Genomic DNA, 25,010 nt, shown 5'->3' with positions numbered 1-25,010 from the left:
AAACTCATTTAAAAGAAGTCGGATTCCAATGTCATAATAGGTAACAAAATTAACCAAGCAAATTGACAATGAAACATAAAAGAGGGATGAAAGATACCAGAGGGACAGTCAAACTCATAAATCAAAAATAAATTGACAACACCATGGCTAAAAAAGACAATCAGACAAATGACACAACATAGAAAACTAAAGAATAAGCAACACGAACCCCACCAAAAACTGCGGGTGATGTCAGGTGCTCCAGAAGGGTAAGCAGACCCTGCTCAACATGTGGCACCCATCTTGTTATGCTTTAACAAATCTGGTAAATAAAGGACTGCTAGCAGTTACTGACATGCCAGCTCCAGACATCAATTAAATTGATTGAAAGTAAGGTTAACGTCATATGCTATTTAATAGAATTTTGAGTATGTCTGAAGGCTACTTGTGAATCTTGGGCAAACTTCATAGGCTATTTGTAATATGACAGTTTGTGGTGAATCTGATAGAAGGTGCATTTGATATGAAACTTGATAGTAATGTCTCAATACAGATACAAATGTTTCTCTTGGTATGGTATGTGTTAGCATTGTACATGAAGGTCTGAATTTTGTGGTTACCTCAGGTGCAATGATTCACTCAATATGGAATGTGATATAGTTGATTGTATCCGAAGATGGATGATTTCCGGATAATAACTTTAGTATTAGTTAATAGAAATCAATCAAATTTAAACACAAGGTTTATAACCACTAAAGGAAGGTTGGGATTGATCTTGGGAGTTTTGGTCCCAATAGTTTAGAAATAAGAGGCCAAAAAGGGGCACAAATAAGCATTTTTCTTGGTTTTCCCAAAATAACTTTAGTATAAGTAAATAGAAATCTATGAAATTTAAACACAAGATTTATGACCACAAAAAGAAGGTTTGGATTGATTTTGAGAGTTTTGGTCCGAACAGTTCAGGAATTTCGGGTCAAAAAGGTGAAAACTTTGTTTAAATTATTGGGGTTGTTTGATATGCCAAATCTAACCGTGTGTTTAGATTCTCAATTTTTGGTCCCGATTTCAAATTGGTCTACATTATAGTCCAAAGGGTCCAATATTAAAGTTAGTTTGATTTAAAAAAAAAATTTAACTCTATTGGTTCTTTGATATGCTGAATCTAAAAATGTACTTAGATTTTTGACTATGGGCCCAGTATTCAAGTTGGTCCAAATCGCGGTCCAAAATTAAACTTTTGTTTGATTTCAACAAAAATTGAATATGGGGGTCTTTGATATGCTGAATCTAACCATGTATTTAGATTTTTTGATATTTGGGCCCCTTTATCAAATTGGTGCACATTGAGTTCTTAAGGGTCCAAAATTTAACTTTATTTGATTTCATCAAAAATCAAATTCTTGGGTTTTTTTTTATATGCTGAATCTAAATATGTACTTAGATTTTTGATAATGGGCCTAGTTTTCAAGTTGGTCCAAAATTAAATTTTGTTTGATTTCAACAAAAATTGAATATATGGGGTTCTTTTGTATGCTGAATGTAACAATGTATTTAGATCTTTAATATTAGGGCTGCGTTATCAAATAGGTCTACATTGAGTTCTAAAGGGTCAAAAATTGAACTTTATTTGATTTCATCAAAAATTGAGTTCTTTGGGTTCTTTGATATGGTGAATCTAACCATGTATTTAGATTTTGGATATTGGACCATAATAGGTAATTGTCCAATTTTTTTAAAAAGTTCTTAGACCACATTCAATCTGTGTCAGAAACCTATTCTGTGTCAACTATTTAATCACAATCCAAATTCAGAGCTGTATCAAGCTTGAATGTTGCATCCATGCTTGCCCCAACTGTTCAGGGTTTGACCTCTGCGGTTGTATCAAGCTGCACCCTGAGGAGCATCTGGTATCAAATGCTTAGTTGCACTGACATAATTAACTTCTTAAAGAATGTGATCGAAGGTCAATAAAGTCTGAAGATTTTTTTCACCTCAGATACTTAGGTGCACTAATGTTTATATGGTATCTGTTATAATTGTTATCTGAAGATTTGTTGTTTACCCAAGGCTCAGAGGAACAGCTGGTATGGTATTTGGTAGGATTGTAATGTGAAGGTTTGTGTTTATTGGAGGCTCAGAGGAATATGAATTATGGCATTCATTAGAATTGTAAGCTGAAGGTTTCTGGTTTTACCCGAGGCACTGAACAGCACTTGGTACGTGGTAGGTTTATGTTTCCATCACTCCATCCATAATAAGTGCCAAAATAATATCCAGGATTATAGAAAAGGACATTTCATCTCAAACAGTATCATAAATCACAAGATGTGAACAAGGGTTGCTTCAGACAGGAGTAGAAAAAAATAGTTTCTATTCAAAATTTGGACACAGAGCTAGGTCTTCTACAAATGATTTTACACCTCTGACTCTCACAGGGTTGATTTTGGTTTGCCCACCACAGCAAATGTTAGCCATGGCCTATGGCCTGACAACCGGGAATGCCTAGGAAGGCTGAGATGCATAGGTAATACCTATTAGGTATCAAACAAAATTAACCAGACATCATTTAGTTGACCTTATTCCTCAAATAAACAACTGTAAATGCTGATAGAAAACATTTCATGTCGCCACATGTGTTGTAGAAAAAAATATTTGAATAATTCATCTGTAATTGCCTATGTTAAAATATACGTACCCGTTTAATGCATAAAAACAAAAAAGCTAACTTAAGGTAGATCATAAGTAAATATTTTTTTAGACAGAATTTTCTTATACTTAGCCAGAATGAAGATTGTACTATACTCTTTTCAAAAATAGTATAAAAAGTAGGGGTCACCGTGCTATTTTTCAAGCTATGAGTCGTTGAAAATTGCCTAAATTTGGTTAGATTGTTCATGGGAAAACTCATTTGAGTGCATAAAAAAAAATCTATGAGATAGAATTTTGAAATAAATTGTGAAACGATAGGTTTTGTAATATGTTTTAAGAAAATAAAAATAAAAAATGGTGTCACCGAACTAGTTTTCTTGCTACAAGTAAAAAGAGAAAAATTCCCTATGTGTCCAGTATAATTTTTTTTACTAAAAGAGTAAATGCTGTATTTGGTAAAGTTCTAAATTTCCACTATACAAACATTGAGCAACATAATTGTGTTTAAACTTACTTTATTAATATAAAAAAATAAATATTTAAGCATGTAATTGACAGTAATCGAAAAGTAATGTAATTACTTTTAATAAAGTAATCGATTGCAATCAATTACATACAAAAATCAGAGTAATCGATTACACAAAAATCCTTCATGTAATCGATTATATTTGTCAGTAATCGTGCCCATCCCTCATAGGTATCAAACAAAATTAGCCAGACATCATTTAGTTGACCTTATTCCTCAAATAAACAACTGTAAATGCTGATAGAAAACATTTCATGTCGCCACATGTGTTGTAGAAAAAAATATTTGAATAATTCATCTGGAGACTGATTCTCGTTTAGGAGGACATAGCCTGAATTTTCATATAATATTTGCCACCAGACAAGCAAACATTATAAATATGAAGTACCACTTGCTATCTTCAACCATGGAAAGTAACAGCTGATAGATTTATGCACTTTCTATTTAGCTGCATTCAGGTGGAATTCAATTTTAATTTTTTTTTTTATCAATTTATTACCGCTAATGCCCCTTTAAATTGTCCAGAGTCTGATAAAAGTTTCTTGTAAGATATTTAATCACATTGTGCACTACAACTCCTAATTTCTGAAACAATATGAACAACTACAAATATAAAATTTCCTAAAAATATTTTATTTGTTCCAGGGAAAATGAAAGCTACATTAAATTATCAGCGTACATTGTCTATGTGTTTTTTACAATGCAGTATACATGAACGGACACCCTGAATATGTATATTGGCAGCTAAACATAAATAACACAAAACAGTTCTATCTGAAGTGTTTATTTGGTTATTGTTATCATCTGGTATGAACATACATAATACTTTTTTTTTACAATTTTGGGTTTTAATATATAGCCAATTTTCAGGACAAAAATAAAACTGTTAATATCATCATTAGAGAACACTTCTAAATCAAATTTAATCAACAATTAACCAGTGACAATTCAGCTGATATTGATACTAAAGTCATTAAAATCTAGCCATAAACAACGTTGTAATACCACTTAGTTTAATTTATAGGAAATATATACCAACAAATTGAAACCAAAAAGTACTTATTGCATAACAGTGTAATTTAATTTAAAAGAAAATGAAAGTTTTGTAGACAAAACTTGATTTCTAATAGGTCAACTGGTGCATAGAATGATATTTTGTCAAATACTTATTATGAAATGAAAGCTACTAACAACAACTTGTGCCAATGAAAAGTTGACTGTCTTTTAAACATTTAAAAGACATCACATAGCTATTTTGAATTTGCTATACATATATTTGTTGCAGACATAATAAATAACACATACCAAATATATTTGAACTTTTATCTCAGGAATACAAATTACACAGTAATACTTATATACATAAAAATATTTACATATGTTCTAAAAGTCCTCCAACAATAAGACAGTAACAAACAGAAGTAACAATGTATATTAAAAAGTTATACTCACAAAAATGATTTCAGTAATGAGCTCCATTTCTCATATTTTATTTAAGGTGCTAATATAAATAACGAACATTATACTAAAGTAAGGTTTATTTTCTCTTGAAACACTTATTAGAAAAATAATGTGTTTCTACGACTCTAGATTACAAAACTTCATTCAGTAGCAAGAGATACAAACTATTGTGAAAGGGGAATAATAAAATAAACAACTGACAGTTAGACATATGACTAAGATAGACAAATGAAAGGTATAATCATCTTATTCCTTTATGTCAAACAATAGCCATATATTCATGGTTTAAAGTCAAATTCACTAACCATATAATAATTATGCTAATATATAGTATACAGAAAAAGTTTTAGGCCAGCTAAAGATTACCCTTTTCTTTATATAATTTAAATTTCAGAATATTTTTACATATAAAATATTACTGAATGCCCCAAAACAAGCACAACACTCACTGCTAATTTATAAACAATTCAGTATAATTTAATTTTGGATGTAATGCGTCTTCTGATTGGCTGACCTTATTTTGTTATCAGCCCATAGACATAATTTAGTCATGTAACCAAGACGTCATCAACGTTTTTTCATGGTTTTCTACGGTTTAAAATGGAATTTAGAATTAAATTATACGAAATTTCTGTAAAATTTTTTCTGTCTATTTAAAATAACATAAAAAATGTGGTGCACTACGCGCGTTATTCAGTGTGCACCAAATTTTTTATGTTATTTTTTCATAGACAGAAAAATATTAGTCATTCCTTAAATAATACTGAACTTGAATCAAAAGATTTTTTTGTGAAAATAGTTGCTTGCCAATTTCTCCTTTGCACTTATTATTAACACTTGTTCATAGATTTTACATTAATAATTTTGCTTTCTTCTACTAAAGATAATTATAACTTTAATATATTTCCTTCTTTAGTGAAGCAGAGGTCTTGGCCCTTTCTTCTGCATACAATATCTCCCAGCCAAATCTTATCAACCTTCATTATAATTAATTTTTGAGATAGATAATACTTGATCAGTATTAAGGCCAATTGAAGGGTACTTCAGTTAATGCAATAGGATAGCCACACCTTTAATACCATAACATTAACTCTTATGAGAATTATTAATTTAAAGATAGATATATTTGTTTAATATTAAATAATCTACACTAGATTGTAAATTCTAGGGCATACCAACATATGAAATTATGCTTATTTAGCGTGTAGATTTTCATAAGACTATAACAACTGATTGAACAATAACATGTTTTATGATATCGAACATCCACTAAATGTTCCAGGATCTTTGTCAGACATTGGGGTTTCTTTCTCCTTCACTGGTGGTAATTCCTTTTTGTCCTTTTCTTTATCTGCCTTTTTCTGAAAAAAAAGAGAAAAATGCATCTTATAATCATTTGATCGAAGTGTAGAAAGGTGCATTCTAATGCCACTTGTTCAAAATATAGAAAGAAGCAACCTTTCAGCACTTTTTTGCAATATCGATAGGTGCAACCTAACAGCACTTGTTCACAGTATAGAAAGGTGCAACCTAACATTACTTGTTCACAGTATAGAAAGGTTCATACTAAAATCATTTGTTCATCTCAGAAACTATTATACTTATAAAAGTTCTGTGATTCATGTACTAACCTCATTTTCTTCCTTGGGAGCCATCTTAGCATCCATTTTTTCATATACATCTTTCGTCCATAGAGGACTGAGGGCAATGCTTTTAAATGCCTCAGGGGACACTAAACCGTAGGTGGCTTTCAATTCTAACTGTGGTGGATCATATGGTACTTTGTGATGGTATCTGAAATATATATATATCCTGAATTCAGTCTCATGAATAAATTCTACAAAGACAGGAATATCCAAGTTTACTATTTAACAGAAACTTAATAGTAAAATTAATCAAAGTGCTTGTAAGCACTAAAAGGTAAAGATTGTATTCATTTTGCAGCAGTCACTCAGAATCAAACATTGCAATGTGGCAATACTATAATTGTAGTTGTTTCCACACAATTATGTATAAAGGAAGACAACTCCAATTTTAAATATTACTTAACAATGACATCATTGATATTTTTAGAACAGATAGTAGATTCATATACCCTGCAGAATTTATGTATTTTCTTTTTACTAGTATGGTTATAAACATACAAATCATTTTCATTGATTTTTTTGTAGGGAGGATGTATAAAATGTTGTACTTGATGCACTATGTTTAGTAATATCATGAAAATTGAAAATTATCAAGTCAGCATCATACATGTTTTGAATGCATGAATGTCATGTTTACCACATCTTTTTAAATTTCATTTTATACACTTGTAAGTTATGAAGTACTGAAGAAGTAGTCGGCTAACACACAACACAGTCAACTTAAACACTAATTATGACTAAAAACCATATCAAAGTTATTTTATTGGATACTTGATGAACAAAAAGCTTAGTTAAAACTTACATCATGCCGTTTTCTCTATCACATTTTTCTAAGGTTCGCTTCAGGATTGGTCCAAACTTTCTAAAGAATATATGATTCAAGGGCCTTGCAAATGTTCCTAGACCTTTTGCTGATGCGTACTCTTTACATAATTGTTCTGCTTTCTCATATACTGAAATGTAATAAAAATAAAAATAATGATCGACAATTAAATTTTGAATATTTGCAAGCCTCACAGTTAAAATTTGAAAATTCAACTGTCTCAAGTGGATAAATATCGTATCACAATCATAAAGTGGTAGAACCTAACAGTCTCGAGTGGATAAATATTGTATCAAACTCATACAGTGGTAAAATCTATCTATATACAGAAAATGCAATTAGAAATTCAACCACTTTTTTCATATCAAGTTGATCTGTACAGTCTCATCCCCAATAACATGTTTTCAAATATTTCTCATTCTTCTTCTTTTGATAAGTGGTTTGTATTTTTCACTTCACCTCCACTTCTACTGTTCACTGTTAATATTTTGAACCAGATGCTCCGCAGGGCGCAGCTTTATACGACCACAGAGGTTGAACCCTGAACGGTTGGGGCAAGTATGGACACAACATTCAAGCTGGATTCAGCTCTAAATTTGGATTGTGATTAAATAGTTGACACAGCATAGGTTTCTGACACAGAATGAATGTGGTCTAATGAACTTAAATTTTTTGTTTTGCCTTTGAGCAATACACTATGCTGTTGAATATTAATCCTCTCAAATAAATGTTTGAATTTTTTTTAAATTTATTTATGAAATCTGAAATGAGAAAAATTTACCCCCCTCCCCCCCAATTTTTTTTCTCACATCCCCCTTTCTCTTATTCCAAAACTGATCTCAATTCAAATTTCTAATGGAATTTGCAACAATAACTATTCATTTAAATACATCATAAAATATTAAAATGTAAAAAAGGTGCTTGTTATCACTGAACTTGGTAAAGATTGTTTTAATTTATCAGTTGGTAGTAAAAGTTAATATACATTGTATATTGTATAAAACAATGATTTAAGTTGATTCAACTACTATTCTGGACAAAGAAAGATAACTCTAATTTTCGAAAATTTCTTGCTATTGCACAATATTGTGCAATTAGATATTTCTTGCTATTGCGCAATACTGTGCCATTGAAAATACTTTCTAATTGAAGATTTCTTGCTATTGCGCAATACTGTGCAATTGAAAATTTCTTGCTATTGCACAATACTGTGCAATTGAAAATTTCTTGCTATTGCTGAATACTGTGCAATTGAAAATGTCTTGCTATTGCACAATACTTCATATAATAATTTTGGATCCTGATTTGGACCAACTTTAAAACTGGGCTCATAATCAAAATTCTAAGTACATGTTTAGATTCAGCATATCAAAGAACCCCAAGAATTCAATTTTTGTTAAACTTAGTTTAATTTTGGACCCTTTGGACTTTAATGTAGACCAATTTAAAAACAGGACCAAAAATTAAGAATCTACATACACAGTTAGTTTTGGCATATAACAGAACCCCAATTAATCAATTTTTGATGAAATCAAACAAAGTTTAATTTGGACCCCGATTTGGACCAACTTCAAAACTGGGCCAATAATCAAAAATCTAAGTACATTTTAAGATTCAGCATATCAAAGAAAATCAAGGTTTCATTTTTTGTTAAAATCAAACTAAGTTTAATCTTGGACCCTTTGGACCTTAGTGTAGACCAATTTGAAAACAGGACCAAAAATTAGGAATCTTCATACACAGTTAGATTCGGCATGTCAAATAACCCCAATTATTCAATTTTTGATGAAATCAAACAAAGTTTAATTTTGGACCCTTTGGGCCCCTTATTCCTAAACTGTTGGGACCAAAACTCCCAAAATCAATCCCAACCTTCCTTTTATGGTCATAAACCTTGTGTTAAAATTTCATAGATTTCTATTTACTTATTCTTAAGTTATGGTGCAAAAACCAAGAAAAATGCTTATTTGGACCCCTTTTTGGCCCCTAATTCCTAAACTGTTGGGACCTCAACTCCCAAAATCAATCTCAATCTTCCTTTTGTGTTCATAAACCTTGTGTTTAAATTTCATTGATTTCTATTAACTTATACTAAAGTTATTGTTTGAAAACCAAGAATAATGCTTATTTGGGCCCTTTTTTGGCCCCTTATTCCTAAACTGTTGAAACCAAAACTCCCAAAATCAATCACGACCTTCCTTTTGTGGTCATAAACCTTGTGTCAAAATTTTATAGATTTCTATTTACTTAAACTAAAGTTGTAGTGCGAAAACCAAGAAAAATGCTTATTTGGGCCCTTTTTGGCCCCTAATTCCTAAAAGTTTGGGACCAAAACTCCCAAAATCGATCCCAACCTTCCTTTTGTGGTCATATACCTTGTGTTAAAATTTCATAGATTTCTATTCTCTTTTACTTAAGTTAAAGTGCGAAAACTAAAAGTAATCGGACGACGACGACGACGACGCAAACGATGACGCCAACGTCATACCAATATACGACCAAAACATTTTCAATTTTTGCGGTCCTATAAAAATCTAAGTACATGTTTAGATTCAGCATATCAAAGCACCCCAAGAATTCAATTTTTGTTAAAATCAAACTTAGTTTAATTTTAGACCCTTTGGACTTTAATGTAGACCAATTTGAAAACAGGCCCAAAAATTAAGAATCTACATACACAGTTAGATTTGGCATATAACAGAACCCCAATTAATCAATTTTTGATGAAATCAAACAAAGTTTAATATGGACCCCAATTTGGACCAATTTGAAAACGGGACCAAAAATTAGGAATCTTCATACACAGTTAGATTCGGCATGTCAAATAACCCCAATTATTCAATTTTTGATGAAATCAAACAAAGTTTAATTTTGGACCCTTTGGGCCCCTTTTTCCTAAACTGTTGGGACCAAAACTCCCAAAATCAATCCCAACCTTCCTTTTATGGTCATAAACCTTGTGTTTAAATTTCATAGATTTCTATTTACTTATTCTTAAGTTATGGTGCAAAAACCAAGAAAAATGCTTATTTGGACCCCTTTTTGGCCCCTAATTCCTAAACTGTTGGGACCTCAACTCTCAAAATCAATCCCAACCTTCCTTTTGAGGTCATAAACCTTGTGTTTAAATTTCATTGATTTCTGTTAACTTATACTAAAGTTATGGTGCGAAAACCAAGAATAATGCTTATTTAACCACATTTTGGGCCATTAATTCCTACCTAAACTGTTGGAACCAAAACTCCCAAAATCAATCCCAACCTTCCTTTTGTGGTCATAAACCTTGTGTAAAAATTTTATAGATTTCTATTTACTTAAACTCAAGTTATAGTGCGAAAACCAAGAAAATGCTTATTGTGTTAAAATTTCATAGATTTCTATTCACTTTTACTAAAGTTAGAGTGCGAAAACTAAAAGTATTCGGACGACGACACAGACGACGACGCCAACGTCATACTAATATACGACCAAAATATTTTCAATTTTTGCGGTCGTATAAAAACTGTACATATACAATTGACATTAGCAGTCAACACAAAATATAATTTTTAATATAATTTTGATTTAAATCTGGCAAAAATTGTGCACACAACAGCGCTTACAAGACTGGACACCTGTATTTTTACAGCGCTGTGCAGGGGACAATCAAACTTTCACATAATCTTGGGTATCTAATAGTATGTACGCTTCATTTTCATTTCGTTTATCCGACTTATTTTTTAGGTAAATACCATAACATGCATTTTGTCATATATGCAGTGTGAGAAAGGGATATGAATTTGTGAGCTATACCTACATTTCACTCCCTCTTGTAGACCTCTTATTGCCTCCCCACATTTATCTTCAGCTAATAGTGCTTCACCATTATAACTGTAAGCCTGAAATATTTGAAAAATCATTTTTATATATATAAAGCAGTAAGACATGTCATTTTAACATTTTTGAGCTGTTTCTATTTTAGCAAATAACCAGTAAACTTTTCACATAACTAACACAAGATTTCTAACTAGTTATAACACATTTAACTTTCAATGACACTTATTAACAAAAAATATCTTATAAACAGGCTTTCTGTTACTCTAAGAGCCATGACTTTAACCGATTTTATGAGAATATTTTTAAATATTCAATTTTAAGTTATTATCAACTGTTCTATTCTTACTACCGGTATCCGACAGGATCCACCTTTGCCACACTAGCCTTGTACCTAACAACCACCCAGCATGGACGAATAACCGGACTATTTAAAAAGTTCTCGATCCGTTCCCGAAAATTACCAGATACGAGGAAAAAAGAAGGAGAGATTTGGAAACAGAAGCAACCACAGAAATATACAAATAAGAAGCAGTCCATCACTGAAGATTAACATACCATCCATAAGTAAAAGAAGTCAAAATAATTCGGAATACCAAGCATTTTACTTAGAGAAAAAAGGAAGGAATCAGAAACAAAATGAACCACATAATCCACAAAACATATTTATAAAGAAAAGCTTGATCCATGGACACTTTATTAGCAAAGTAAATTTTTATAAAGGAATCTACCAAGATTTACAGTTCCCAAAATTGCGGCAATCATACACTTCACACTATTACCAATGCAATTGGAAGCAGTGCCTCCCTCGGAGCGAAGCCAGTTTAATTGGTACGGGATGGCCAGTGGGGTGTTGTCCAATTTGGAAATGAACTGACATTTTATGATCTACTTTCATCATTTCTACAATATTACCAATAGAAACCTCCAACTATACAGATGTGCAAGAATAGCAGCTAACTACATCGTTAATAACTTTACTAACTTTCACTTTTAACTATACTATATTCTTATTTTACTTTCACTTTCTATTTATATCTATAACGTCGTCATAACAACCTCTATTGTTCAGCAAACCACACAACCGCAAAACTTGTACTTCACTGTTTGATTTCATGTGTAATATTGTCCTGAAGATGTCACCCTTGTTGGCGAAACATGTTGACCAGAATAAACTCTTACCATGCGGTAATTTATGGGTGTTGTTGTCTTTATTGTTTTATTTTAAATTCTTACTGTAAACTTACTGTAGATGTATAAAAGGCTGATTTTAGTTGAAAATATTTTCTCCACTTTCCCACAATTTTATCGTCTAAACTGTTCAGAGCATCATCTGAAATATATAATTCAGCACAAGTAAAATTATAAGCATGAACTTTCTAATTGAACATCATCCAAATCTTTTTTAAATGATATCATCATCATTATTTACCCATCTGGTATAATTGCACATTTCAACCCGATTCACTTGTCAAAACTTTCTATTTGTATGTCAATGGCTAAATGCATAGTATGCTTATTATACCAATGACTTGTTTGACCTTATTTTTCTTCAATTCAGTATTAAATGAGGATCATTGGAAGAAGCCATAGTGTACATAAATTATGCCAAGTTTCTCAACATTTGACAGAGAAAAACAAGAACTTGTATATGTTTTCATTTTAAGAATATCCCACAAAGCATCGAAAGCCGGAAGAAGGTTTTTAACAGATCTGAACCAGGTGCTCCGCAGGGCGCAGCTTTATACGACCGCAGAGGTCGAACCCTGAACAGTTGGGGCAAGTATGGACAAAACATTCAAGCGTGATACAGCTCTGAATTTGGATTGTGATCAAATTTTTGACATTACATGGTTTTTTTTACACAAAACAAATGTCAAGATTTTACAAATCAATTAAAGATTTCTTCTTATTTAAATCTAAAATTAAATAGTTGACACAGCATAGGTTTCTGACACATAATGAATGTGGTCAAATGAACTTAAAAGTTTTTTTTTGCCTTTGAGCAATTCACTATGCTGTTGAATATTAATCCTCTCAAAAAAATGTTTGAAGAAATTTTCTTTTTATTTATGAAATCTGAAATGAGAAAAATTTAAACCCCCCCCCCCCTTTTTCACATCCCTGTTTCCCTTTTTCCAAAACTGATATCAATTCAAATTTCTAATGGAGTTTCCAACAATAACTACTCTTTTAAATACATCATAAAATATTAAAATGTAAAATAAAGTGCTTGTTATCACTGAATGGTAAAGATTGGTTGGTAGTAAAAGTGAATATACATTGTTTATTGTATAAAACAATAAAAAAAACTTCATCAGCAACATTTTATATTGGCAAATAAAAATAGAAAATGACATCATAGTCATGTCTGGCAAATTTCCAACATACATTATCTAAAACATTTTAGATAAGATAAGGAAAAAAAGCTTCATCAGCAACATTTTATATTGGCAATTTTCCAATGAAGTTATTTACATAAAGTTATTGGCAAATAAAAATAGAAAATGACATCATAGTCATGTCTGGCAAATTTCCAACATATATTATCAACTACTATTCTATACAAAGAAAGATAACTCCAATTGAAAATTAATTGCTATTGCACAATATTGTGCAATTAGATATTTCTTGCTATTGTGCAATACTGTGCAATTGAAAATTTCTTGCTATTGCACAATACTTGATATGGAATCCTGATTTGGATCAACTTGAAAACTGGGCCCATAATCAAAAATCAAAGTACATATTTAGATAAAGCATATCAAATAAGCCCAAGAATTTAATTTTTGTTAAAATCAAACTTAGTTTAATTTTGGACCCTTTGGACCTTAATGTAGACCAATTTGAAAACTGGACCAAAAATTAAGAATCTACATACACAGTTAGATTTGGCATATCAAAGAACCCATTTATTCAATTTTTGATGAAATCAAACAAAGTTTAATTTTGGACCCCCATTTGGACCAACTTGAAAACTAGGCCAATAATTAAAAATCTAAGTACATTTTTAAATTCAGCATATCAAAGAACCCCAAGGATTCAATTTTTGTTAAAATCAAACTAAGTTTAATTTTGGACCCTTTGGACCTTAATGTAGACCAATTTGAAAACGGGACCAAAAATTAAGAATCTACATACATAGTTAGATTCGGCATATCAAAGAACCCCAATTATTCAATTTTTGATGAAATCACACAAAGTTCAATTTTGGACCCTTTGGGCCCCTTATTCCTAAACTGTTAGGACCAAAACTCCCAAAATCAAACCCAACCTTCCTTTTATGGTCATAAACCTTGTGTTTAAATTTCATAGATTTCTATTTACTTATACTAAAGTTATGGTGCAAAAACCAAAAATAATGCTTATTTGGGCCCCTTTTTGGTCCCTAATTCATAAACTGTTGTGACCTCAACTCCAAAAATCAATCCCAACCTTCCTTTTGTGGTCATAAACCTTGTGCTAAAATTTCATTGATTACTATTTACTTATACTAAAGTTATTGTGCGAAAACCAAGAATAATGCTTATTTGGGCCCTTTTTTGGCCCTTAATTCCTAAACTGTTGGAACCAAAACCCCCAAAATCAATCCCAACCTTCCTTTTGTGGTCATAAACCTTGTGTCAAAATTTCATAGATTTCTATTAACTTAAACTAAAGTTATAGTGCGAAAACCAAGAAAATGCTTATTTGGGCCCTTTTTGGCCCCTAATTCCTAAAATGTTGGGACCAAAACTCCCAAAATCAATACCAACCTTCCTTTTATGGTCATAAACCTTGTGTTTAAATTTCATAGATTTCTATTTACTTATACTAACGTTATGGTGCGAAAACCAAGAAAAATGCTTATTTGGGTCCCTTTTTGGCCCCTAATTCCTAAACTGTTGGGACCTAAACTCCCAAAATCAATACCAACCTTCCTTTTGTAGTCATTAACATTGTGTTTAAATTTCATTGATTTCTATTTACTTAAACTAAAGTTATTGTGCGAAAACCAAGAATAATGCTTATTTTGGCCCTTTTTTGGCCCCTAATTCCTAAACTGTTGAAACCTAAACTCCCAAAATCAATCCCAACCGTTTTTTTGTGGTCATAAACCTTGTGTCAAAATTTCATAGATTTCTATTAACTTAAACTAAAGTTATAGTGCGAAAACCAAGAAAATGCTTATTTGGGCCCTTTTTGGCCCCTAATTCCTAAAATGTTGGGACCAAAACTCCCAAAATCAATACCAACCTTCCTTTTGTGGTCATAAACCTTGTGTTAAAATTTCATAGATTTCCATTCACTTTTACTAAAGTTAGAGTGCGAAAACTAAAAGTATTCGGACGCCGGACGACGACGACGACGACGACGACGCAGACGCCAACGTGATAGCAATATACGACGAAAAATTTTTCAAATTTTGCGGTCGTATAAAAATGCTTATAATTTAGAATAAGTTTTGCACATAATCTCATAATAAACTTCTACTCTACCTGCTCTTTGGTACAGCTGTGATGTCTCAAATGCAAGAGCAGCTACTAAACTTGCCTGGTGTTTTAGTTCTATAGCCCTTGCTATTGTTACTGAAATAAAAAAATTAAAAAAAATATACACTTCATTCAAGTTGCATTTGCATCACTTTAGTTCACCATTAGATTTCAGTTTGTTTTATACCCTTACATTATGCCCTTTTATACATATGTGATGTAAAATCAAGATTTTTTATACTTTTGTAGTTTTCAGTTATTCTGTTCTGCATGTGGATTTATTATTATTCGTGAGATACAAATGTTTATGGTTTTCAGTTAAATCAAGAACTTGAGTATCCAAGAAAGCAAACATTTTCTAAAGGTTTTCTTTCTATATATACGAAAATCCAAGAAATCAAATATTGATGAAAATACCACTTTTTCTCAATCCATGAAAATTGGTGTCCACCAAAAATGAATGAATCCAGTATCATATGGTAGTCCAAAACATGCTATTATATTGGATTGCTTGAAATATTTCTATTTTCAGTCATACTTTTGAGTACTGATAGAGAGTTGCATCTTTAAATATGAAAAACAAAACTTCAATGTTTGGCATATTGTCTGCAGATTACTTGATTAGATGTAACAAGAAAAGTACAGTGAAACCAAAATGAAGAAAGAAAATAACAACTAAAAATCTGTGAGCAGAGATCACAAATCCACCATTTGTATAAATGGTTATAATACAATATATGAACTTCTATAATGATCTTTTTACCCGCATTACTTCCTTTATCACAAGCTCACATAAGTAACCCCTGGAATAGTAAATGGAAAATTCTGCATAATAACAATATGCCCTTACCTTCTTGTGCTTCAGCAGTACACTGGTTTATATAGGCTTCCATAACACGACCTTCCGTGTCCACAGCATTATCAGTACTGTTCCCAGCAAGCTTACCAACTAACTCATCCTGAAAACGATTTACCATACATAATAGTTTTACAAACAGACATCAGTGTTCCTTTCTATATAATTTAACTGACAATGTACCATGTCCTGAATTTGAACCGAAATAACTTGGTGCACAAATGCCATCAAATATATTTTCATTCAAAATAAATGGCTTTAAATTAAATCATAAAAATCTATCTTAGATTATTATAGATCAAACAGCCTACTGTTCATGCTTATTAGCAAAGACAACTCTAATTGATGTAAACCTTAAACAAAAGTTAACACAAACGATACAATTTGTAATTTGTAATTTGTAATCAGAAATTGATTTTTAATTTGGGACCTGTACACATTTAGTATACTAATATTTAAAACTGTTTGATATAAAAACAATCCCAAATTGTACCTTGGCATATGTAAATATACCAGCAGCTACACGTAGACAGGTGTGCACTTCTTTAGCTTCTTCCATGTCTGGTCTGAAAAAGAAAATAGGAAAATAGATAATCAGGAAACTATACAAAATCATTACACAGAACTTAGACACAGGATGGACTTTTTATGCCAAGGTTGAAGTTGGTCAATACATTAATTTGTATAGTAGAGTTATAAATTTTCATCAATATTCATATGTGTGTTCAGTTGTTAAGTTGCTCTTACAAGCTACATAGCAAGACAGAATTCAGCTGAAAGGTTTAACCCAGAAAACTGTACAGAAGGTGAGTGAAAAATCATATTATACTTGTGACAGGGGCCAACATGGTAAACTATATCCACTCTAACTTATTACTGAAATCTGTTATAGTACCATATGCAATCTACACAGTACTTATTCATTGTTTTTAGCTGTTCTGTTTCGTTGTAATTGCAATGGGTGTAAAATGTTTTCAATTTTAAAGTTATGTACGTCCCAAGCCAAAAGGTATTCTGACATAGTTTTGCATATAAATCTTTCATTAAATTTGTATGTTACTACAATGTGGCTGAAAAAGCATTTTGAACTTTAAAGATTACATAATCAATTAACCATATTAACATTGTAAAAATACTTACGTTTCTTTTGCAGCTAATTTTGCAGCATGTTTTGTGTACCATAAAGCAACATTTACGGCCATATGTGCAGCCTCAAATGCTGTGTCCCACTGTTCTCTGAAAAAATGTTATAAAACTAGGGTTATAACTTGCTGGGGCATTCTAAAACTATTATGTGTATAAACAAATGATAGAATGCAATTGACATCTGGAACTTCCGACATTGTTCTGATACCAAACTAACAAAGTTTATAATGGACATCTTGGACCTCTAACAAACTAGTAAAATAAGACAATTTTTTAAAATTCAATATACAGGACCAATTCCAAATATCAATATTTTTCAGCAAAAAAATGTTTCAGTAAATACATAACAGTTAGAAATTTCGTTTAGTTTGTTTTAAGTTCCTAAGTTGACATGGTTTTTCAATCATTTTGAATGTTTACCAAAGTAACTGTAAAAGTTTGTCAAATTTTAGTAACTTTTGGCTGTCAGACTAAAATGATCATTTATCATAAGAAAAGAGAACAAATTTAACTGCTTTTCTAAAGATTTCCTAATACCAAATATCACACATGCATAATACAAAATGTTTACTTCAAATTAGATCTTAATGTATTCATAAAAACTTGTTGGCTTAATTGAGTCTTCAGTGATTCCTTCTGCAATTTACAATTTTCACAGATTCTTCTTGCAGTAACATTGCATACAAAATATTACTAATAATATAAATATTGACATAAAATGTAGATACATTGTACTATAAGTTTATGTTAATGTAATATTCTGTATAAAAATATAAAAAAAAAAATTTCACTTACTGAGTAACATTTCCAAGAAGACTGTTAGTCCATTTGAACTTCAAAGCTTTTCTTAGTTTATTTTCTCCCTCATCGAAGGGTTGTATAAGTCCTAACAGTAGAGAAAAGTAATCTGTTGTTGCTTTCTCAATAGTACTTTTATCATGGTTTGGATCAGGAAGAAGCTCTAGTAATTTGTTCCTTGTTTGTCTTAATTCACTACAAAAGTCAAAATACATTTATTGTATATTAATACATTAATACAATGCATTTTAATTCGACTAATTTTCTATATGAAAAAATAATATTCTAGTAGGAAAAAAAATCACATGTTATACTCACAACACAAATTATTCATAGTGTACATTCTACTTTTTAGTTTTTCCTTATATAATGGAACTAACTCATAATGCCTACCTTATCCTGTTTTAAACACCAGCAGATTTGAGTTTTTAGAAACTCAGGGATTCTAACTTATTAATACATATTAAATTCTCTCTTTTTCTTCAAGGGAACTGGTAAGCTTTAACATATCACTCTCTAATTTAGAAAGTTACTTTCAGAAGACTAGATAAAAAGGACTTAAATGATTGTTAATTTGAAAAATGAAAAAAAAAAACTGACCAGGTTCATACCATAATTTAAATAAAATACATAAGATTCTTATAACAGATTCTGAAAGACTGATATGTCTTCTATTTAATTCTTACTTGTTTTGGTGTATGGAATGGTAGGTGTAAAAGGCAAAAGTTTGAAGTGAGGGAGTTGCTACAGATTTTCACAAATAAACTTTAAATGGCTTAAGAAATTATGAGGCAGTCCAATCAGAAAATTGCTCGGGACACAGTATCCCAAAAGCCCCAAAAGGGATTAGGCCAAAAAAATATCCATGTCCAATTAACCATATTTTTTTTTTTTAAATAGGGAAGGTAGATTGGTATTTTAAAATTTGTTTTTAAATGATTTAGAGTCTGCAGTCTAACTGTCTTGTTGTGGTTTGGGTTTGTCTGTATTATTTAATGATCGAATTATTTCCCTATATGATTTTGATTTGTATATTATATCTATTTACTACATGCAATCTGTAACTGATTTGTATGTTCTAATTATGGTACATGTAAATTGAACTACATGTATCATGACTATACGATTGTGCTAATATGGTGTATGTTTGTAACTGTGTTTACCTTACCCTCTTTAAATAAAGAATTTATTATTATTACATGTATTTGATATTGGTTGGGGAAAAAATGGTGACAAAGTGTTTATTTCATCACAAAACTCAAGAATTCCTTAAAAAAAAGCTTTCATCTTCCTATTAGTGAACATTGGGATGTATCAGGCAATTGATTTATTTTGATTGGCAACACTGTCACTTCATCTATCCATAGCTACATAATACTTCTTAAATTCAGTATGTTGAAGATTACAAAAAGAAAAAATCTAAATCTGAACAGATTTGCAATACTTTCAAAACATTTTATTTAATCACTTTTTGTGATTTTACACCAGACTTAAATGCTTCTAAGTCTGGACTACAGACAACTTGATACAATGGGGTATGGTAAGAAATTCCACAACCTTATTGTTCTGGGAAAAAATGAATTTAAATAGTAATTTGTGGGAGAGAATGGCTGTACAAATTTATGTTCTTTTGAAGTTTTTTTAAAAGAATTGTATGATTGAGATGGATACTAATAGGTATCCAATTTTGTTTAGCACGGTGAATGATGCAAGATTTCTTCTTCTTTGTGTGGCCAGCTTAAATGTTCAAGCATGGCTGTTACACTACTTTGGTAGCTGTATTGATTAAGTGTATACCTGGCAGCTCATTCTCTGGATCATTTCAATTTAATTTATTTATTGTTTTTGGGTCCCAGACAACACTAGTACTACAATATTCTATGTTTGGTCTGACAGATGTTTTGTAAGAAAGTTCTTTTGTTTTTATGCTGTTGGTTTTTACATTTCTTTTAATAAATCTCAGTGATTCATTTGCTTTATTTGTGATGTTATCTATATGTGAATTACAGGTCAGATTGTTAGTGATGGTAACGCCAACATATTTAGCTTTGTCTGTTAATTCTAATATATGATCATGTAGTGTGTATTTAAAGATGATTGGCTAATGCTTTTTTGTTATGTGGATGATTTCACATTTATCTGGTTTAAATGACATTAGCTATTCTTGCTCCCAACTTATATAAGTCTGATTAAAGCCTGAAGAGTGCAACAGGCAGTAATTGATGATATTGTTAAATACACAATGGTGTCATCTGTAATAAAATGCTTCGCCAAGCACAGCCTGATACGACCAGAGGTTGAACCCTGAACAGTTGGGTCAAATTTGAACACAATATTCAAGCTTGATACTGTCTGAATTTGGATTGTGATCAAATTTTTGACAAAATATAGGTTTCTGACACAAAACAAATGTCCAGTTCTTACAAATCTATTGTGCAATTAAATATTTCTTGAAACTTTTCAAAAACTTTGAAATAAAAAAAAATTGGACCCCCCCCCAATCCCCCCTAGAAGCAATTACCCCATCCCCACTCCCAGTCTTTCTTGTGTAGTATGGAACCTTGTAGTATAGTTTCAGAGAAATCCATTCCCTTAAACACAAGTTATTGTCTGGAAAGTACATGTAGAAACATGATTGTTTTAGGCCCTTTTTTGGTTCCTAATTTTGCATGAATGGGAAAATTACCCCTAAACTCAATGTCAGCCTTCCTTTTGTGATATGAAACCTTGTGGTACAATGTCAGAGAGATCCATGCACTTACACACAAGTTATTGTCCAGAAACTAAAAAAAAGCTTGTTTTTGGCCCCTTTTAGGCCCTTAATTCCTAAACTGTTGGCACCATAACCCCCAAAATAAATACAAACCTTCTACTTGTGAAGTTGTGGTATTAAACATTGTGGTACAATGTCAGAGCAATTGAAATACTTATACACAAGTTAATATCCAGAAAATAGAAAAAATGCTTGTTTTGGGCCCCTTATTCCTAAATGGTTGGGACCATCATCCCCAAAATCAATCCCTACCTTTCTTTTGAGGTATTGAACATTTTTATTAAATTTCATAGAGATCCATTCACTCAAACTAAAGTTATTGCCTGGAAACCAAATGCGTCTTCGGACGACGATGCAGACGACATTATACCATTACACTGTATATATATATTATATATAAGTACGTCTGAGTCAGTGACAACTCTACAACAGATGTATCCATCGGATCGCCATCAATGATGGTGATACATGGCTGTGTACATAATGTATATACAACTCGTCTAAACATCAACCCAACAATGTTAGATCTGTAAATTTTTGGTTCTTCCCTCGCAGGGATTCGAACCCATGCTACTGTGATATCGTGACACCAAATCGCCTGCACTGCAGGTGGTCGTGTGGTCTAGCGGGACGGCTGCAGTGCAGTGTCACGATATCACAGTAGCATGGGTTCGAATCGTGGCGAGGGAAGAACCAAAAATTTGCGAAAGCAAATTTACAGATCTAACATTGTTGGGTTGATGTTTAGACGAGTTGTATATATATATATATATATATATATATACGATCCCCAAATTTTTTTTGCAGTTGTATAAAACGGTGATCATTACTTTTGAGGTTGTCTGGCATGTCATTTATGAAAATTAAGAGACCATAGGCCAAAACAGAGCCTTGAGGAATGCCTAACAGTACAGGACAGCCTTTTGATGTGTGACTATCAACTACCCCTTTTTGAGATCTGTGAGATAACCATGTCTCTATCCAGTCTGATGTTTTAGGCCCTGGGGCGAACACTGGATGATACAATAATGTGTTCTTATAATGATTTACTAAGAATACAGGTTAGGGAGATGGGCCTATAATTTTAAGGTTTAGATTTTAAGAATACTGGTGTAACCATGCCTTTCTCCAGTTGTTTGGTACTGTGCCTGTATTTATTGGTGAGTTTTTATATGTGAAATTTTATGATGCGCCGCCGCTTCTTTTAAAATATAAGGTGATAATTTGTCTTGACCAATTGCTTTAGATAGGTTTAGGTTTTTAGTTGTTGATTTTAATGATTTTAGTTCACAAATGTGTGATAGTTTTAGAGGTTTAGGTCTGGTAAATGCTGAGTGAAACTGATTGTTTAGTGTCTCAGTCTGATCTTGAGGGTTTGTTTTTCTCATACCATGTACCTTTTTCTATGTTTTCAATTTTCTGATTTATTATGAAGACCAAAATTTGCTGGGTTTACTATCTTTCAGCTAACTGTCTTCATTTATAATACATTTAGTTCCAATATGATGTTCTTAGCCTTTGTTGCACTTGGGTGTTTTAAGGATCTGTGCTTTTTAATAATATCTGATTTATTTTCTGTTTTTGTTGACTTTATTTTCTTACATATTCTGTCTCTATTAGTTTTTCTTAGTAGTCAATAAGTCTCTTTATTTCTAGAGTTAGCCATGAAATATTTCGTTTCCATATTTTAGATGGAATATTTTGTCTGTTATTTCTTGTATTTTAATCAATAGCCACTTTTCTGCTGTGGTATTGTTTTTTAGGTTACAAGAGCGTAATTATTTGTTTACATTTTACTGGCAAGTTTTTTACCCCAAGATGGTACTCAGGATAGAATCCTTTACGGCTTCTGATTGGATGATACAGGATTGGAATTACAATTTATTGAAAGCTTATCCAATTAAAAATGTAGGTTTAAAATTGCAGAAAACAATATTCACATTTTACGAGGTATAGAAAATATCTTCCACTTCTGCACGTCAGAGCCATTAAAAATATGCCTTTTTCATTAAGCGAAAAAATAGACAATCTTTTTCAACTGCATTTTAAGTCAATTTTTGCCTCATGACCCTATATATTTTTGAGGTTGTAATGCAACACTGGCATTTCTAGTAACCCTTTCCTCCATAGTGACGCCTTTTGATGCCACCCCCTTTACTCCATAATGACGCCTTTTGACACCTGTGTTGTACCTCAGTTGAAACGCTTTGACTACAAAGTGTCTGCAGTAGACTTAATAAAATTTGTATCCAATATGAAAAGGAATATCGTAGGAATATCCAACTTTAATTTTTTTGATGAAATATTTGTTTTTCACAGTGCATTTATACTTTTAAGCATATTTTTAGCATTTTATTGAAAAATCCTTATGCGAATCAAGTATGCAAAAAAAAAAATTCAATGGAGGAAAGGGTTAACAGGATCTGCTACCTGTTTTTCCCTAGTTTGTGTAATCTTCGAGAAAAAAAATACGGAACACCAGTGGTACCCTATGGAAAATGCATACCGAATAATTGCGCCCTTGTAGCCAGTTAAGTTTCAGAGAAAAGTTTTCAACTTGGAAGTTTTTCACTTCTGTGTGTATTTTGTCCCATTCTACTTTAATGTATCTGATCAATTCATTTTTATGACGCAAATAAAATAACTTAGGGTCGCGGCTCAAAAGTAGGATCGGATGGGTACCTGAACCTGATGTATATTTTTCTGGGGCCTAAGTGTGCTCAGAACTTGACAGAAGTCGAGAAGAGGAGTATCAAAAATTAAGCCAATTAATCAAGGATATCCTGGAATTTAAAAACATTTCTTTTGTCGATTTTGTTATCAGAGTATAAGGGATAATAATTGGAATAGGTATCCTTCTGGAGTGTCCCTACTATGAAAAAGAACGAGAAGATATGCTACACCAAATATCCAAAGACTAAAGGTCGGGGTCAGAAACTTGAATTTAGCTACTATGCTAACGAGACTGGACGGCGAGAACACAGAAGAGACAAAAGCCAAATTACAAACAGTGGCACATTACATTGACAGAACGGGCAGATTTAATACTGCTGTTCCTCAATCCCAATCTTAACCAGCGCATACCAAATTTAAAGCACAGAGAAGAAAATACATTGAGGAGGAAAACACACCAGAGAGGAAAACCGTACATTGGGACAATTCGTGCCAACTGGCCTTAAGATTGAGGATGAGCATTTGTATCAGAAATTCCCTGTCCAACCGCTCGACATTCATAAAGTGATTTACATTGTTTACATGAAAACAAATGATTATGAGTCACTGTCACTGTCAGTGGTTCCAACTTATTTATAATAAATGTTATGACACTCGATGATATTTGTAAGAACAGTCGCCTTACTTAAATATTCTTCTTGTTTTTTCATCAGTCGACACACCCCTTAACTCAAACGTAAGGTTTGAAGTTGCTTTTAAAGGATTTCGATGAAACCAATACGACATAATTTCTCTGTTGACAGTTGTGAGCTATTGTGGCTCCCTCTGTAAGCAGGAAGTGTTGAATACCATATATGACCCATTGACCGATACAACCACCACGGACTTCAATTACAAATTTTTAAGCCCTTCTAAATTTCGTTCGTTTAATTAATATCCTCATCCAGTTCAGGCAAATTATTACTTCAGGAGAAATGTCAATATTCGTTTTGATTTTTTCAATCTGTATTTGGACTAGATAGCACGTGAAAGCCGCTCCAGTAATTCAAAGTTATTCACTCTACACTGAGACTACTATAACACATGTGTTATAGTAGTCTCAGCTCTACAGTTGTATATATATATTATTTCTCCAAATGAATATATTTCATCTAACTCATAAAGCACATATTGTAAATATAAAATTATTGCCTAACAGATTGTTACCGCTTTTTCAATAATTACCCCCCCCCCCCCCCCAAAAAAAAATTAATTATGAATTTAATTATTTGACCATATGTCATCTTCCCTGGCTTGCAATATAACTGGATTTTTTATACATATATCATTAGTATATTAGTGCTGGGACTATTATACCTACGTTAGTATAATAGTCCCAGATTAGTGTTAGGTTAC

At 31.9% G+C, this 25,010-nt stretch overlaps 1 protein-coding gene across 1 annotated transcript; it reads right to left on the bottom strand.

The window, feature by feature from the left end:
• Positions 1-3,922: 3,922 nt before the first annotated feature.
• LOC139514507 (BRO1 domain-containing protein BROX-like) lies at positions 3,923-24,466 on the bottom strand. The gene is made up of 11 exons (XM_071303859.1): positions 24,301-24,466; positions 18,167-18,364; positions 17,366-17,461; positions 16,719-16,791; positions 16,220-16,328; positions 15,376-15,465; positions 12,145-12,230; positions 10,881-10,962; positions 7,064-7,214; positions 6,247-6,409; positions 3,923-5,976 (listed from the first exon to the last, which is right to left on the bottom strand). The coding sequence occupies exons 1-11, from the start codon at positions 24,399-24,401 to the stop codon at positions 5,866-5,868; spliced, it is 1,260 nt and encodes a 419-aa protein (XP_071159960.1). The 5' UTR covers positions 24,402-24,466; the 3' UTR covers positions 3,923-5,865.
• Positions 24,467-25,010: the final 544 nt, after the last annotated feature.

Source organism: Mytilus edulis, chromosome 3 (genome assembly GCF_963676685.1).
Source record: "Mytilus edulis chromosome 3, xbMytEdul2.2, whole genome shotgun sequence".
Classification (NCBI taxonomy): domain Eukaryota; kingdom Metazoa; phylum Mollusca; class Bivalvia; order Mytilida; family Mytilidae; genus Mytilus; species Mytilus edulis.
The sequence above is the reverse complement of the archived record's forward strand: the minus strand, read 5'-3'. Positions and strand labels throughout refer to the sequence as shown.

Excerpts from the sequence above, each read along its gene's own strand:
- LOC139514507 (XM_071303859.1), bottom strand. The coding sequence starts at position 24,401 with ATGTCGTATTGGTTTCATCGAAATCCTTTAAAAGCAACTTCAAACCTT. Across the intron at positions 15,466-16,219 it reads TACTGCTGAAGCACAAGAAG|TAACAATAGCAAGGGCTATA; the intron begins GTAAGGGCATAT and ends TTTTTATTTCAG. Across the intron at positions 10,963-12,144 it reads CAGCCTTTTATACATCTACA|GCTTACAGTTATAATGGTGA; the intron begins GTAAGTTTACAG and ends CAAATATTTCAG.